The following is an 18,363-nucleotide window of genomic DNA, read 5'->3' as shown; positions in this document are numbered from 1 at the left end:
AGCGTAGCTTGATGACGCTGTGAAAGAAACGAGGAATGATGGGTTTGGCATCTTAACCTCAACTGCTGATGGTGTAAATGTAATGTTTAATGCTAAATTACTACTCATACAAGTCACTTTATTTGTCGAATTAAATGGTGGGGTAACGCAGTGCAGTCTTACGCGTTATCTTTGGCGGCAGAACCTGGTGCAAACAATAACAAATTGTCCATGGCGACTGTGCAAAGCAACAACAGAGTGGCGTACTAGACGCTACAACTACTTCTTCCGCATTTTTTCATGAGACTCACTGTGTTGCCATGGTTTCTACGGCAGTAAAAGAGGAAACTGAGGATAATACAGACATTACACCATTGACAGGCGACGCAAAGAGGGCTGTTACACTGGTTAAAATTGCGAATTTCTCTGGATTTAAACATTGTTTGAAACATTTGGGATAATGCAAGAACCCAAGTGAACAAAATATACAGTATAACAGTTTTTCGATATTTGAATGCAAAAATCTTACATATTGTGCCTTTAATTGTCATGAAAATTGTAACAATGAAAAACCTCTTGGCCCTAAAAAAGGCTTTATTTTCTTTGTAAGATTCACTAATAAAAAAGTATTTTGCAGCACTTACTCCAGGATAAAAGAGGTGAACACTGAAGCATTTACATGCTTATGGGATTAAATGTCACAATTATATTTGATTAGAGGCTTAAGGATTCACAATGTGAACAGCACTTTTCAAACATCAAACGAATCGTACGCATGTCCCCGGAGAGGGAATGAGGGGGGAACTAGGCAGGCTGTGCAATGTCAAGACTAAAGAGCTCACCTCCACCCACAGATATGCAGAATGTATAAAGAGATAAAAAGACTGGGTGAATGAAGAACAGCACAAACATATTTTTTGTAAAAACTTATTTTGAAAAACATTTAAAATGGCACATATGTGTACAATCAAAAAAAGTATTATCTCAGTTTTGTAACCCTGAAGCATTTAGGTCTGAATGTCAGCAGAAGGGGTGTTATCGTTGGACAATGGCTATTATCTGTCAGCCGAAAGAATTTAATTAATCCTTTCGCAAAAACTCTACTTGACACCAAGAGACTCTTATGCAAGAGCAATTAGAGCTTGTTTCTCTCCCCAAGCAAGTTGCAGTGAACAATGTAAAACTAACAATGTTTCAAAACTGTCACGGAAAAAAACCCTTTGACTCTTGACGGTTTGTGTATCATGAGAACAAAACCATAGCAATCCAAAAATATTCTGTTTTAGAGACAAAAGATGGATGTGTTATGGCGAACAATGCCATTAATTTAAGTCCAAGTCATTACACCATTTGCTTTAGAATAAGACTTTTATCATCTTTCTATCAAGATGACTGGCTAATCAGGAAAACTAGGCTGTTTAGACAATGAGACTACTTATAAAACTGACAGAAGAACACTGATACTATTCATCTTTCATCACCACTGGCCTGTGCCAGCCGCCAGAAACACCTGCAACTAATAAAACAGCTTTCTTGATGTTATCATTACCGAAAACAGAAAAAAAGAGTTCAGTAAACCATCAGAAAAGGCACAAGTGTACAAAAGTGAAATGAATCTAAGTATTAAATAGTTATTTTTGGGCAGCAATTATAAACATAAATGTTGACATGAACAAAAAACATGTTGCTTTCCCATGCAAAACTCATCTCCATAATGCAAAAATGAGTTGCTATACAGTTGCTAACGTGTGTAATTACTGGTGACTTTCTTTCTTCTTTGGAACATTATTTTGAGAAATGTCTTCTTTTTTCAAATACAATGGAAGTCATTGGGCAATGTTTTAGACAAGCTAAATGCCAAAATTTGTACCATGACTTAAGAAAACCAGATGTGAACAATATAGTGATTATTTCATTGGCAACCATCACTAATAAATTGCACACTGTCTCCATGATATAATCAATAAATATAAACTCATGCTGCATACAAGAAATACTTACAAACAGCACACTATAAACATCATGTACGCAGAGCGTGATTAAAGTAATCCTTGATTTTCAGATTCACCAGTAACTGGCCTGGAAACTATAGCGTTAACCAAGCTTACATAATTTCTCAGCTGCAGAGGTTTCTAGCACTCAGCTGCATCCTCCTTACATGCAGCCTATGTCAGGCAGGCCAGTCGCTCATGCGTGCTGGAGAAAGTGCCGGCTAAATATAGATAATGATACACCTACAGCACGGCTCTCCTCCACCGATGATGCCGCTCTAGATGTTCCAGAGCCAAACAGAATCCCTCAGATCTAAAAAGGAGGGTCATGGGAAATGCCAGCGACTTTCCACGGTTTCCAAGTTCCTTTCTGCACTATAATACGGTAACTTCTATCCGAGACTCTTCAGGTAATTCCAAGAAAATATAGAACTATGCTTGAAGATAAACAACAGGGAAAGCACGTTTCAAAAAGTTCATTACCTTTAAAGGGATATAGTCACCTAAAATTTTTAATTCTGTCATCAGTTACTCACCCTCAAGTTGTATCAAACCTGTATGAGTTTCTTTCTTCTGCTGAACACAAAAGAAGATATTTTGAAGAATGTCTTCTTTTGTGTTCAGCTGAAGAAAGAAATTCATACAGGTTTGTAACAACTTGTGGGTGAGGTCTTGAAGAGGTAAGTTCATCCAAAAATGAAAACTCTTTCATCACTGCTCACATTTAAATTGAACCTAGGCTCTTTTTTGTTAATCTACCAGAGTCAAACATTCATGTAAAAGCATAATTAGAATGGAAACTTTTAAGATTGACTGTATTTTAGTTTTCGGTCAAAATGCCTTTTGAATGGGAGTGCTAGGGTTCTACAATGATAGATAGCATCAAAATTGCTATTTTTAAAACACTAAGGCGGCTCGACACAACATGAAACTGTGCTTGAAGTATCACCAGGGCCTCTACACCTGAACTCGAGCATTGACAACATTGTTTGTGTGCACAAAGTTTACTAAAAAGAAAGGTTTTGTACAAAATTTCAGCCACCGGAAACACTAACTGACAAAGTGAGTCGTACAAAACCTTTCTTTTTAGTAAACTTTGTGTACACAAACAATGTAGTCAATGCTCAAGTTCATATGTAGATCCCCTGGTGATATTTCGAGCACAGTTTTATGTTGTGTCAAGCCTTCTTAGTATTTTAAAAATAGCGATTTTTATGCAATCATAGAAGTGCCCCTAGCACTCCCATTCAAAAGGCATTTTGACCGAAAACGAAAATACGTTCAATCTTAAAAGTAGCGTTTCCATTCTAATTATGGTTTGACTCTGGTAGATTAACAAAAAGAGCCTAGGTTCAATTTTGGCAACAGTTACCCTTTAAGTTGTTCCAAACCTGTATGAATTTCTTTCTTCTGTGGAACACAAAAAGGAGATAATTTGAAGAATGTTACAAATATTGGACCCTAAGACTTTCACTGTATGGACAAAAATACAGATTTTTTTCCCCCAACATATGTTCTGTATAGATATGTTGGTATAGATATTCATATCTGTTGTTCCATGAAGAAAATACCGGTAAGTCATACAAGTTTGGAAGAGTAAATGATGAGGGTGAGTAAATGACCCCTTTAACCAAACAACATGCCACACAACAGGAATGAACTACTTAGATTTCATCATTTCATCGTGTTCTCTGCATAAACAGGGAACAGAGGGGAAGACTTTTAAGTGAGGCTAAATTTGTGCTGAGTGGATATCGGAGTAGCTTCAGCTGCCCGAGGAAAATTACAGATAAAAACAGGAGAATAACAGAAAAGACAGGGGGATAGTGTTCTGATTTCCAGACATTTATGCAAACTCAGTCTTCTACCCTACGGTCAACTCTTCTTGAAAAGCCTTCTAATATAGACCAGAGTTTCCTGAAAAAAAGCCTAAAAAGTATGCAAGTGTGCATGTGAAACAGGGAGGGAGGGGGTACTTGAGCAATTTCTCATTCAACACTTCATATGAAATATGTCCTTCTTGACAACTCATCCAATGAGAGTCCAGTATATTCGCACTGATCTCTACTTTATTGCACTTTTTCTACTCTAGCGCACACTGGCTCTGTTTCAGCACTTCAGAACGCTTCAGCAGATGTCCGACTCTTATATGTACTAAATACTGCTATCATCAGCGGCGCTCTGCTTTGTGGCAAGTTTATCACCATTTTAGAAGATTTTTAGACCTTTATGATAAAAAGCACTTACAGACCAAGTTCGAAGTCGAGTCGAACCATGAATACAAACAGATGCTTTCCTTGCAGCATAAGCTTCAGTCTTCCTGTTTTATTCAGTCTAAATAAAGGGGGAAAGCACACACAAAAGTCTAAAATATTGGCATTTGTTATAATACATAATGTGTGCATAACTTGATTATGTTTCTATTATGTAGGGGTGCACCGAAATTTCGGTCGCCGAAAATTTCGGCCGAAAATGCCATTATCGGTTTCGGGCCGAAATGAAAAAGCCAGCCGAAAATGTCAACCGAAAATGAATGTCAACCGCGCCCCTCCCATCCGCGCGCAAGCGCTTGGGTTTCACTCACGGTGGAGCTGTTATCACTCGTCACCCACCCCTCCCCTCCGTGCTCAAGCAGGTGTCACTCACGGTCGAGCTGTTTGCACGTGTCTGCAAAGATTGAGCATGTCAGCGGTATGGAAGTATTTTAAAGTTTCAGATGAGGACATCTGAGCGCCGCCGCTCCCACCACGCGCATGAGCTGAGAGGGCACCAAAAAATTGCGTAATGAAAAATCAATAATTATAATGCCGATTTTATTTCAGTATAGAAATACAGACATCCCAAGTCTCCCGGAAGTTCCGGGAGTCTCCCGCATATTGATAGCGGCTCACTGATGCCCGCGAATTAGTTAAAACCTCCAGAATCTAGAGCGAGCGCGCAGACTGTGACAGAGAGGGAGAGAGAGCAAGAGACCGCGCGCGTGTGGCTCATGAAGCGTATGTAATATGAAATATATATAATATATAAAATATTCTAGGTTTTGTTATGTAACTGTTAGTGGTAATAAAAGTTTGATGATTATTCTATTGTTTTGTGATTTCTCATTTCAGATCCATTCAAAATTAAGCAATATAAATAAATATATATTAAAGTTTTTAAAAGAAGCCATTTTCGGTATCGGTTTCGGTTTTCGGCCAAGTGCATCCTAAATTTTCGCTATCGGTTTCGGCCCAGAATTTTCATTTCGGTGCACCCCTACATGCATTACATTTAGTGTTGTTAAACAAAACCAAATTATTACTTGTTTTTGATACTTTGTTTGAACCAATTATTATTGCCTGATTGTTATTATATATTTTTTAAGTAATTTAAAAGTTTATTTTATTATTACACAAATCTGATTACTCGATTAATCGTCAAATAATCACTCGATTGCCAAAACAATAATATTGTCCTAAATTAGTCAAAACATTTCAAAATACACCCCTCCTGCATTGTTGTGCATTTTGTTACTTTCCAGGCATATATTTAAAGATTTCGTAAAATAGTGTTAAAAAATATTGTCTCGTGAACCCAATATTGTGTAACGTCTCGCGAGCTAAGTATATCTTCACACCACTAATAAAATGTAACTTGTACAAAAAAAGAAAAAAGCCACAGTGGCTGGTGATAAAAAAAAAGTTAATGTAAGCCCTGATACTATATTGAGAAACGTATATTAAATTTTTTAGGCATCAAATTATATTGCTATATATCAACTAGTAGAATGGTAAGAATACAAGAAAAATATTAGTTTCACTCGCATAATAACAGTGCACAGATGTCAAAATAATCCTCAAAACAGGGCTGTGAAACGATTAATCGTGATTAATCGCATCCAAAATAAAAGTTTGTGTTTACATAATCAATGTGTGTGTACTGTGAATAATTATTTTGTATATATAAATACACACAAGTGCATGCATATATTTAAGATAAGTTTTTTATTTATATATAATATAAATTATATATAAATCTATATACAGTATATACATGCAAATATTTCTTAAATATATACAAGCATGTGTGTGTATTTATATATATATAATAATTATACACAGTACACGCACATTTATTAAGTACCGGTGAACACAAACTTTTTTTTTGGATGCGATTAATCGCGATTAATCGTTTAACAGCCCTACCTCAAAGTGGTATGGCAATCATGAAAAAGAGCGAATACACCACAATGATCAACTGTAACTACTATCTGTATCAACAATAAAAAAATTATTTCTCAAGTTGTCACCAAATATTGTATAGAGGAACATGTGTGCATGATGCATAGATATTGATTTAGCCTCCTTTTCAAAACAAACCTGCAGCAGACATGCACTGAGATGAATCTACATCCCAAATTATCTAGAAGCTCCCAAGGGCCTGCAGACTATTGCATTGAAATTCCAGAGGTCCAATGCAGAGGGCATTGCTCTTTCAATGAAGACAAGATGTTATGTAAACTGCTTCCAGCATCTGTTTTCTGCAATGCTTCATTTATATTCTCCAGTAATTTCTCTGCTACTGAGCCCTATACATCCTAAATCCAAGCCACATTACATCCTAAATCCCTATTGCAATGAACAGCACTAGGGCACAGAAGCAGCCTAGAGGGCTTATTCAATTTGAAAGTTTTCAGAGAGCTACTTTACAGGCCCGAATGTTCATTCTCTCACTCCTTGACATGCATTTAGTCATTCATAGTCATGAAACCTGCAATACTAAACACATATAACAGCCTGAAATGCCACCGGCCAACACTGAGCAGCGATTAACGGCGCACATTAAAGTAATTGATGGCAAAGCTGAGAACATGCACAATCAGTGATGTGTAAAACTCCTGCTCATTAAATCAATTCTTTCCAGGGCAATGATTTATTCTTGTTTATGCGTCAAATAAGTAGGACCTGATGCTGCTTTGCAGGTGAACAGTCACATGCAGACTATATTCAGATAACTGTTGCTTCCCTTATCTAGAAAGTTGTCTCTAAAAAAAATAAAAAGGGTGAAATTCATTCAGTCTTTTTCAGTGACCCATTGGTTCTGCATCATGACCAGCAGATTTAGTAATTCGGTCAAGATGATTGCTTGGTTGTCTGAACTTCTCAAATGTATAGGGGTCTTCTATCAGCTGTCAAGTTACTAATCATACAAAGTACTATACAATAATAATAATAATAACTATGGCAAGCCACTGTAACATTAATTCCTTAAAACTAACTACTTGCTACTCATACTTATTTTATACACTTATTTAATAACAGAAATTAGTGTTGTCACGGTACCAAAATTTCAGTATTCGGTACCGATACACGGTTCTCGGTACCAATTTCGGTACCAAAGCTAATTTAGATTAAATTTGCATAATATCAAAGTGTATATCCATTTGTTAGATAACATTAGATACAATGACCTAACAATAGTTATATACACTGAAGCAATTATTCTCCTTATGGTAATTTAAAAATGTAGCCTACTAATACATTTTTTAAATCAAAAGTTGTATCTGTTCATGAACAATCAAGTGTTTGTATTAAATAACATTCACAAGCATACATTAATGTTGTAAAAATATATTGTTCACTCAATGTGTTGATGTTAGATGAGGCATTAAGTAATGTTAATGAATGGTATCTTATTGTAGTGTTACCAACTAAACGGGAGAACTTGTTTTATTTGACTTGACTGTCCTTTTATTTAATCCAAAACTGCGGTCATATTTAAAAGGCCTTTTAAACTAGATACAACCGCACACGATACCACTTTAGGGGCCGTTCACATATCGCGTTTTATGCGCGTGCAAATTCATTATTTCAAATGTAGGTGCGCGGCTTATAATAGAAGCATCTCAACAGGTCATGTGACAAAAACCAGCGGCCTTTCCGTAACAACATGGAAAGTTCGGCCGAACAGCTGATCATAGCTGTACAGGGCGGCTTTTTATTTCTCATCTCAATGAATATATCTAGTAGTAAAGCTAATGCAAGGGCTAGAAATCAATAATTCTTTGATGATACTTCCTCGTCATCATGGAGAGCGCAGTTTGCACCGCTTTCTCATTTCCACAAGCACGTGCTTTCCCGTTGCGTCTGCCGTTGCTATGCAACCATGAACAGAGGCGCGCCTGCCGCCTGGAAAACAAATTTGCACGTGCAAAAAACGTGCTATATGAACGTCTCTTTCCTCCTTTCTTATCAACAAGTGGATTCAGAGCCACCGCATTAGCAGCGCCGCCGGTCGCCATGTCTCGGTGTGTTTATGAAGAGGACGCAACTGTGCACCGTTCGGACAGCGAAATAATAACCGGATTAACCCGATACTTCGGTACCACCGGTACTTAAGAAAAGCTGGTACCGTAACCATTTAATTATTTTAGCACCGAAATGGTACCGAAGTACCGGGTCTTTTGACAACACTAACAGAAATGATCCAATAGTGACTAGTATGTTTTATCTCACTAGTATTTTAAGCTTGTACATATTTTCAAACATTGTCACAATATATAGCGGTACAGAATTGCAACAATATGTAGACTATCGTGGATAGTGACAATCTGTATTGTGTATAGTTCACCCAAAATGAAAATTTCTGTGTGAGAAAAAATAAAAAGTTTACAGAGTTTTAGTGTCAGTACTAAATTAAACTACTATATATATAATGTTGAACATAATATATAATAATGCAATGGGGGAATATTTGTGGTTCCTGATAATGGCGAATGTCTTAGGTTACCTGTAAAAAAAGGTAAAAAGGTAAAGGAATCTCTGCGAGATTCGAAAGGGAATTATTCAGATTTCTCTCAGCACAGCTACTAGAAGACTTACAACTGTCAGAGAGGTTGCTCACGTCACATCTACGTCGTCAAACTCAGTTTGAGCCTGCACAGTTCACCCAGCCATCAGGAAGTGAGTGCTTCTAATTGACTTCACTTTTCTCCATTGAAACCTACCAGGTCGCTGTGTCCATCTTATACTGTCTATGGTTACACCCCTAGGAACAGCTGATTTGTGCAAAACAAATTCAATGCTCATGTGCGACCTGCGTGTAGAAAGTTACAAAAATCAGGCAGTGCACATACAGTATACACATACTATTTTAGTGACGACATTTGCATCATGTGCAAATTATGTGTACGCAGACCCTTGCGTAGTGTGTACACATAAAAAAAGGAAATTTAAGAAACCGCACAAGTACTAATCTGTCTTAATTCCAAGTCAATTAGGTTTCGACAAATTAAAACATTGACACGTCATCTCAATACTCATTTCAAGATGCTCAAAAAAAAAAAATCTAAATCTGTCAACTTTGCATTGGCAATGGCCGCTGTTGCTAGTGTCACTGGAAATCACCAGCAATCATTGAAAATGAATGAAGTCTGGTAAAATGTCACTAAATCGCTGACAATGCCCCTTAACAGCTAAAGCAAAGTGCTAATTAAAAAATACCCCTGCTAAATATATCTAAACTACTTAAACTTGTATAAGAAAAGAATGTTAACTCACACTATTTAAATTCAGTGACCATTCCTGTATCTAAGTAGCCTACTGAATTGTTACTAGTGAGACTGAATATAACAGTCACACTACTAAATTAATTATAAGCTAATACTAAGAAAACAGGTATGAGTAAAAAAAATGGATACAGTACGTTAAGGAATGCATGTTAAATTGGCTTGCCATAATGGAACACTAAAGCGCAACGCTGTTATATCTCGCCGGTATATTTGTTACATGTAAATGTATCTCTTTTTCAAAATGAAGTGAATGGAGACATTGGATCAACTCGAGTTACTTCTACACCCATGTTCGTGTCTTCGACTTCGTGATTACCCATCCCATGCCTCCAGCACTCTTACCTTGCAGATTCTGCACTCGGATGTCGCTGATCTGCCCGATCAATTCCTCCCGTTCAAACCAATCATCCCACTCGTGTCCCGCCATCTGGATCAAACCGCGAGTTGCTCGTTATATGAGGCTCTCGTCCCGTGATTTCGGTATATTTCTCTCTTATAAAGTGCTCTGTGTGGCGGGTGTCCAGGCGGTGGCCATGAGTGGAGTTTGTGGGGGTTTCAGGGGTCTGTATCCGAAGAGATGCTGGTTTTCGGCTCCCGCATTGCTCCAGTAAAGTTACTTTAATTCCTCGTGACGCACAGGAAAGTCTCTCCAGCGCAGCTTGGAGGAGGAAAATAAGAGTGAAATGTGTGAGGAATAACCACCTGGTTAATGTTTGCAGGATTCTCTCTCTGTGCACGCCCACACCACCTCTGATACTCTCTCTGAGGGCTCTGTCTCTCTCTCTCTTTTTCAATCTCATGTTTGATTCTTGAACGAATCATTGTTTTGAACTGATTCTTTCCCCCCCAGGCCCCAGCCGAACCGATTGGCGAAGCGAAGGCCAACTGAAGTGCGAACAATGGAAGCATGTTTAAATATGATTATCTTTCACAGAGACAGGGCTTAGATTAAGCCAGGGTTAGATCTTATTAGGAAATTAATTTATAAACGTGACTTAGAAAAAAACGTGTGCATCTTGAGACAAAACAATGGCAGTGACATTATGTCGGTAAGTTGCTTTCAATTACGACAGCTCAATGGATTTTAGTCTAGGACTATGTTTAAGACTTGTCTGTGAAACTGGGGAATTATGAGTTAATATCTGAGTATTTTGAGAATTTCAAAATAATAGTTTTTTTTTCATAGCCTAATTATGAGTAGCCTATGCCATCATATCAAGGAACGTTTGTAATTATTTGGAAATAATTATCATATAATAATGACTTAAGATTTATGATATTGTAATTTTTTTTGTAAATAAGCAGTTTCTTAATTTCTCGAAAAAAATCAAGGAAATACACTTAGCCTAGCCTATTGATTCACATTCACTTTTAAGCATAAAGTAAGATAGGCCTACATTATTTTAAGTTCAGATGAGATGACCATCCTTGTTTGCAGAAACAAACATGTGTAAAAACATGTTGTGCATCTAAAATATTACTATGAGTCCTAAGCCATTATGATAATCACTAATAATATATTATTATTGTGTTTCAATCAAACCTTTCTAATCAAAGACGCGCGAAGACTTTAGTCTCTACTTTTGAAAGAAGACTCAATATAACAGGTGAATCAGCCGTGCAATTCGGTTCATTTGAACGGACCGTAAGAATGAATCAGGTTCACTAAAACGAATTGGATTTCCCAGATCTGCGCGCTCGCTCTCGCTCTCTCTCTTTCTCTCTCTCTCTCACTGACACTGACGAAAGACATCTTGGAAGAATCGAGCCTGTATGCAGGGTGAAGTCGTTCGTATGTGGCTTTGCTGCATATGTTTTACTCAATGGCCGGGCTAAATCTGCTTCATGTGATGTGCAAATCACCTACCCACCCCCATCTCGCGTGCACATATCCGACTGACCGTTTAAAGTGAGCTGTAATGGACAATCATCTATTATCGTTCGTGACCACTCCTGCAGTGCTTTTCTAATGACACAAACAAATATATCAGTAGCCATACACTGCAGCCAATCTGATAAGAAAGAAGAATTCAAGGTAAAAGATGTTATCGATTAGCCTATGCCACAGTAAACTGGTTAGCCTACTGCAAAGAGCATGTAGCTTGAACTAGGTAGGCTACTAGGTTTTATCTCAATATGTCCTCCTGAATTTAATCTTTCACGAACACGAGTGAAGGCCATTGCACACTGAGTCCGAAATTCGCATCCGAAATTTTCGCACGTTAAAAAATAAATACGACCTCACGTTATGTCAATCACGCTTGCACACTGCCTCCGAAACTTTCGTCCGTCATAAAAAAAAATCGAAACGGGTTCGATTTCCTGTGTTTTTCGCATCCGTAACAAGCAGTTTAAATGGTGTTTGAATGGTGCTTTGACAATTCAGAGCCACCGAATCACGAATACGAAAAAACGCATACGAAAATGTCGGACTCAGTGTGCAATGGCCTTGAACATGAGATTACTGATATAACCAGTGAAGCTAAAGCAGATTCTTAATCAGAAAACATTTTCTTAAGTATGAGCCTCAAATCCAAACTTTTATCAGTAGGCTAGCCAAGTCATGACCGTGACCAAAATTAGGCTATTATTTGCAAAAACACATTCATGATTATACGTAGGCTACAGTAAACACTGTAGCCTAATATTTTACAATGAATGTTTAATTCAATAGTAGCTAGTTTTTTAATTCAAAGTGAAATCTGAATTGTGTCTTAAGTCTGTAAATATCTTGTAGTGTTTCGTGTAGAAGAGCACTGATAGAACACATCACAGAGACGTCTATTTGATGTCTGCATTTCAATCTGTAATATGTCTCTAAGACGTTTCCTGTTGGATGTTAAATAGACATTTTGAAAAGGTCTTTTAGATGTTTATGATTTAGAATGTATAAAACTGCTTTTCCTAAAACGTTTATCAGATGTTTTTACACAGCAGAAACTTTCCAAATAAAGCGCTCTTTAGCAGACATCTTAGAGACGTACGTGTGTTTATCTTGGCGAATAGAGTGCTGTTGCTAACTACCTTGTGAGAGATAGAGAGCAAGAGCTCTGTTGTTTTTGCATTGCAATGATTATGATGATATGTCTCCAAGGGTCAGTTATGCAGAATATTCATAAAGATCGATGGACAGCAGCATTCACCCACCCTCTGTTCCAGGCAGAGGCGGCTGTTGTGTAACAGCGAAAAAGATGAGAAGTAAAAACCGCCCACAAACAGAAGCTGGAACAAAATATTTTATCCAAAGATCTTTGTCCTTAGCATTGTAATGCAGGCATTTGATTTGTTAAACTGTTAGGTTGAGTACGAGACTTTTTTTCCTGGAAATGAAATAAAATAGTTTGTAATCTTTAGGACCGTAGGATAATATTACTCGTTTGTGTTTCAAATATATCTCACCTTGTAATAACCACACAAGAATGCTGTGCAATTCACGCCAAGCCATGTTGAGACTCAGGTTCAATTACAGCAGCCTGAGGGCTTCATGGTAGGTATGATGCGGTTACAGACAGTCAATCTCTTGGAAAACAATGGCAAGTTGAAATAGGGAATATGAACTGAAGTTACAGGGGCTTTGGTGAATTAACTTTAATGCACTACTGGAACTCAATTATGAAGCTTACCAGGTTATAAAACCAGATCATTAAACAATGCTTTGATTTACAATTGGGGGATTTTCTTTCATTGTATTTCATTGGTCTATATGTAATAGCTATGTAAGTATTTGTATGTGTCCAAATTAAACTCTACATAAACTTGACTGTTCAGAAATGTGACATTCTTAGGCTGCGTTCTGAAAACCGATAAATGCTGCCTCCGGTGGACGCATTTCAAGGTCGGAAGGCATCAAGGCACGTCCGAATGCAATGTTAGTTTCACTTCCTGTCTCCTGAGATACCCTCATCTGATCGATTTTTGAAGGCAGCATAGATGCAAGATGGCGTCTGAAAGCTGTGGCTGGTCGTCAGTTTGTGTGTAAATGTACATTTTTGATAAATGTTTTTCACTTATGATGTCATTTCTAGCGAGAAGTTACTATTGTAGACTAGTCATTAAATATTCAATTAGTTTCTACCAAAAGCTCGCTCTATTTTGCTGTAGATCATTAAACCATAACACTGCCTAAGAAGTCTGTCCGAAATCAGATTCCCGAGGAACCTTTGTGCGCAAAAGCTGCCTGCAAAATGTCGTATGCATACTAATGCATTTAAAAGTTAATGGCCAAACGGATCATTATAAAAGTCCACACTGTTATTGCAGATGAAATATAACACGAATAACATTAAATACATATTTTTTTTAGCAGGTTGAACTTTGATTAGTCACTCAAATCTTTATCTAAACCTCTCACCGGTCAAACCTCGTCGGTTGCGCATATCCGCCATGTTTTGTAGGTTTTTTAACACTTTTTACTCATGTTTGTAGTTCCTCCTCCAAAGCGCAATGGGCTGTGGGTAGACTTTATAGTGAGCACAGATCCACACTTAAAAAATCCACCGGAAATAGTAAACCATCCGGGGACTTCTGGCATACTCTTACTCTTCTTTGGGACACACCACACTTATTTTAATCTCACATACTGTTTAGGATGTATAATATGGACATTGAGACGCAGGAATGGAGTGCAACTGCTAGTTATCTCAGTGTTGCCACAAGAGGCACTATAGCAGGAATTAACCTTAATGCTAATTTCTTCTTTTATAGTTTTCGATCAGTTTTCGCTTTTAGGCATGATGATGATGCAACAATTTGAAGAGAATCTTGTTGAGCAAATTCACTCAAATCAATAGAGGGGTGCAGGGATGACGTATTTTTGTTGACCAAAACCCAGAAACAGAAGAGTTAGCATTTTAGCACTTTTGGTTCTACTGTCTCGAAGTCAATGGGGTTTTTTGAATGGGTTTTTGGTTAAACTTGAACTTTCAGGGAAAATGTTTTAAGACTGAGGGGCCGTTTACATGACAACGTTTTCAACTAAAACGCGTTGGCCGTTCATTTACACGACAAAATAAATAAAAACTTTTGAAAACGGGTTTCACAGTGCAGGATTTTTAAACCGATACCGTTATCGTCTCCATGTAAACCACAAAAACGTGAATTTTGAAACCGGCGACGTTATGCGTTTTTTTGTCGAGGGTGATGCCAACTTACAGGTTGGCCTACAAATATACGTCATACCTACACCACTCTATATGGTATTATAATATAATATAGTCATTTATTGTGGTTTATAACCAATCATCCAGGTGGATTCTGCACATTGTGGTGGTTGAGGAGATTCCCCCTTCCATATGTGAAGCGCTTTGAGTACCCAGAAATGGCTATATAAATGTAACGAATTACTATTAATTATTATAGTTGAAATTTTTTTTGTTTTTCATTCTTACCTAAATAAAAAATGTATCTCTATCGCCCCCTTGAGTTTGGGGGTTTAACTATTTTAGCGACGATTTTGTAAGCAATCTGTACGAAAATGTAATAAAAAAAAATAAAAAAAGGTAGAATGAAGGTCCACACTAACCCAACTGTCAGTGTGGCATAAGCATATTATATGACAATACAAATGAGATACTACGAATTAGCCACCAATTTGCCAAAACAGTTATGAATTGCTATGGGAGTGTGTTGTTGGGGGTATTGTAGGATTAATGTTTGCAGTATTGGAAACAATTATTTTAAAACCTAAAGGGGAGTAAAGTGACTGAGCTTTGAATTCTGATTAATTCTGACACCAAATAAATCTATATTTAATTTAGGCAGAGATTCTGCAGCTAGACTTGACACCGTATTTGAATGTGGGCCACAGCTGTTTTGTGTATCTTGTGCATTGACCCGAGGCTCTGATGTGATGCCACTAGTTGCTGCAGTAGCACTGATTGGATTTATTTTTTCTGCTTTACAGGACAAGAGCCCTGCTAATGCTGCCAACACACTGGTGCCGACCATCTGTCCTCTGTGAAACATGGAGTAAGCAACGGCAATGTCACAGTTGAAGAGGGTAAATGAACACTAATGGAGCACAATACTTGATCCATTCATTTTCACTCTCCGGTGGTATTATATCATTCTGTGACATCACATCCCCCATCTGGCACCTGACCCAAAGCTGAAGGTCCACCATAAAGGGGCATGTCCCACAAACCTCAACTTATCTCTCCTCTAAACACAGACCGCTACAAAGGCATCATTAAGCTGGGTTTAGCAAGCTTTAATTAAAAGGGTCATTTCATATATGGGGTCAGTCAGCCTGAGCCGTTTGCAGTCACCTCAACTGAACCCAGCCTGCGCTGCTCTGATGAACATAACTGGCTTACAAAATATTCAACTACAGTAGCTGCAATAAAGAGCTTATGATAGGAGATGTTATCACAGGCTCTTCCCTTGGTAAATTATGTCTGAATAATATGCACTTGTCACTAAACACACTGTTCAATTTTACAGCTGTGCATAACATACACACAAACTGGTATTTTATATCCTGTCTGGGTGCTTAGCTAGTAGATAATAACCTAAAAATAATGAGGTAAACTAGACATTATCGACCACAACCGTGACATGCTGTCGATTGTGACAGAAAATCATTTAGATTTGTCTTTTAGTTTGTAAAAGCAAATAAAAATCATGTTTACAGTGATGCACTTAGATTGGAGGCTTTTAAAACAAATGAAGGTTATATTTTTAGTACGGTAACTCTTACATACAACAAATGTGTGGTAATTAAATTCTTTAAAAAAACAACAGCTACATTTGTCTACAACATTGTTTTAGTGTTGAGTCTGTTGTAGGTGGATGACGACATTTGACAGGTGTAATATTTCTGGGTGGTGTTTGCTCTGTGTAAACAATACTTTGAGGATTAATACGTTATGTACACCATTTCTAAAAATCCTCATGCATATATTGCAGTTACCATGCTTACTTGCTTTAAATCGCCGTGACACGAATTGAAAGACTTAGTGTTGTCAAGTCTTATGTTTAACATAATCTTAAAATACTTAAAAATATTAAATAATAATAATACAAATTATTTTATCAATTAAAACCGTTTTTAACATTGATAATAATCAAAAATGTTTCTTGAGCAGCAAATCATATTAGAATGATTTCTGACACTGAAGACTGGAGTAATGATGATGAAAATTCAGCTTTACCATCACAGGAATAAATTATTTCTAGTTGAGGGCACAGCTGATTGGTTCCTGCTATATCAACAGCCAATGGGTTCGCTACTAATACCTAGTCAGCATTTGCAGTAGCGATGCAGCACGCTTTCAGAAACCCTCCACCTTCCCCAGCTCCACCTGTATAGATCTGCTACACGTAATTCATGTACGCTATATTGTACAGCAACAGCTTGTCTTACTTGCTCTCAGCAGCGTGTCGTGTATGTATTGGCAGCAGCAAGTCCCACAGCAGCGTAGCAGATCTATTCCGCCAAGACCAAACATATCAATATTGTCATACCCATTACCATGCCAATCACTCAGAGAGTTGTCATGACAGAAATATACACATACACACACCCAAACTTATTTAGATAGATAATAGACCATTTGCATTCGTAGACCTCTTTATTCAACACCCAGAAAAGGCAGTTCTTCAAATGAACCTTTTTTTTCTCTCTCATGAGCTGTCAATTTGCATTTACAAGACTTTCCCAGTGGAAAGCACCTCTGACATGGAAACCTTGGCTACCATGGCAACATGCCACAGAATTAAATATTTACTACAGAGGTACTGGCCAGCCAGTGCAATAAACTAGATTCCTTCAGCCTCAACTTTAACAGACCAGGTGCACAATGATATTAACCTTTTGTTCTGATTAATTAACAATGAAATAGTCATCCAGTTTGCTCAAGTGATATTGCTGTTTGACTTTTATAGTCACACAAAGCTACAAGTTTTCCAGACTTCGGCACAGTATTAAGGCGACAAGAAAAGCCCAGTCTTTAGCAATGCGAGTCACGTCCGGCACACAACAGCAGTTCATCATGTGACCAGGAGCTCTTGGTGTGTTTTTCATATCCCATTTAAGCCAGCAAATGTGTAACTCAAAAGTTAAGTTGCTAAATCTGATTACGTCGCACATCCGGCTAGTGTGACTGGAGCTTCATCTCTTAAACGTCTTCTGTCTAGATAATTCTATTACTATTACAGTGCAGATTTCCGTACACATCATGTGGTTCATCTTTATTTATTCAATGAATGTGGAAGGGCTGTGCCAATAAAACAGAATAAACAAAGTTATATCTCAAGATTGGTGGGTCAGTGTTTGTGTAAAGCAGTGTTATTTTAGTTCTATTTATTTAGTAGTATTTATTAACATTTTTAATTACATTTCTTGTTTTGATATTTCTATAGCTTTAATTGAATTTTATTTCAGTTTTAGCTATTTTAGCACTACAACTTTTTTTCATTTCAAATCTTCTTGTAAGTTTTTTTTTCTTATCTAGTAGTAATGTAACAATAACAACACTGGTGTAAAGCCAAACCTTTACAAGGTTTCAAACCAGGTAAGAACTGCAGTCACCTCTTGTTTTGCAGATAAAGGGCACTTTTGCACTGGTTTTTGGTTAATGTTTCAGCGTTTAAAGGGCAGAGAGCTGCAAAAACTTTAATGTTTCATAGCCGTGCTCCAATTAAATGAATCTGGGTAAAAGATCACTGTATTATTCAAACCCCATTACTTTCACCTGAATGGCTAATTTCTAATGTAATCCCTCAATCTGGATCCTTGCTCCATAAATATTTGGGCATCGGCAAACAAACATGATTTGGATTGCATCGAGATGACATTTCCACACCAGAGAAATATCGGCTCATTGCTACGCAGGAAGGAAACGG

At 37.5% G+C, this 18,363-nt stretch overlaps 1 protein-coding gene across 1 annotated transcript in view; it reads right to left on the bottom strand.

Annotated features, from left to right (window-relative positions):
* clmna (calmin a) overlaps positions 1-10,319 on the bottom strand; it is a 33,328-nt gene extending 23,009 nt beyond the window's left edge. Inside the window, exon 1 of the mRNA XM_079632513.1 lies at positions 9,862-10,319. Within this exon, the coding sequence (XP_079488639.1) occupies positions 9,862-9,946 (85 nt within the window). The 5' untranslated portion in view covers positions 9,947-10,319. The remainder of the gene's footprint in view (positions 1-9,861) is intronic.
* Positions 10,320-18,363: the final 8,044 nt, after the last annotated feature.

The sequence above is a fragment of the Phoxinus phoxinus genome (genome assembly GCF_949152265.1).
Source record: "Phoxinus phoxinus genome assembly, chromosome: 13".
Classification (NCBI taxonomy): domain Eukaryota; kingdom Metazoa; phylum Chordata; class Actinopteri; order Cypriniformes; family Leuciscidae; genus Phoxinus; species Phoxinus phoxinus.
This window is presented reverse-complemented; position numbering and strand designations above follow the sequence as displayed.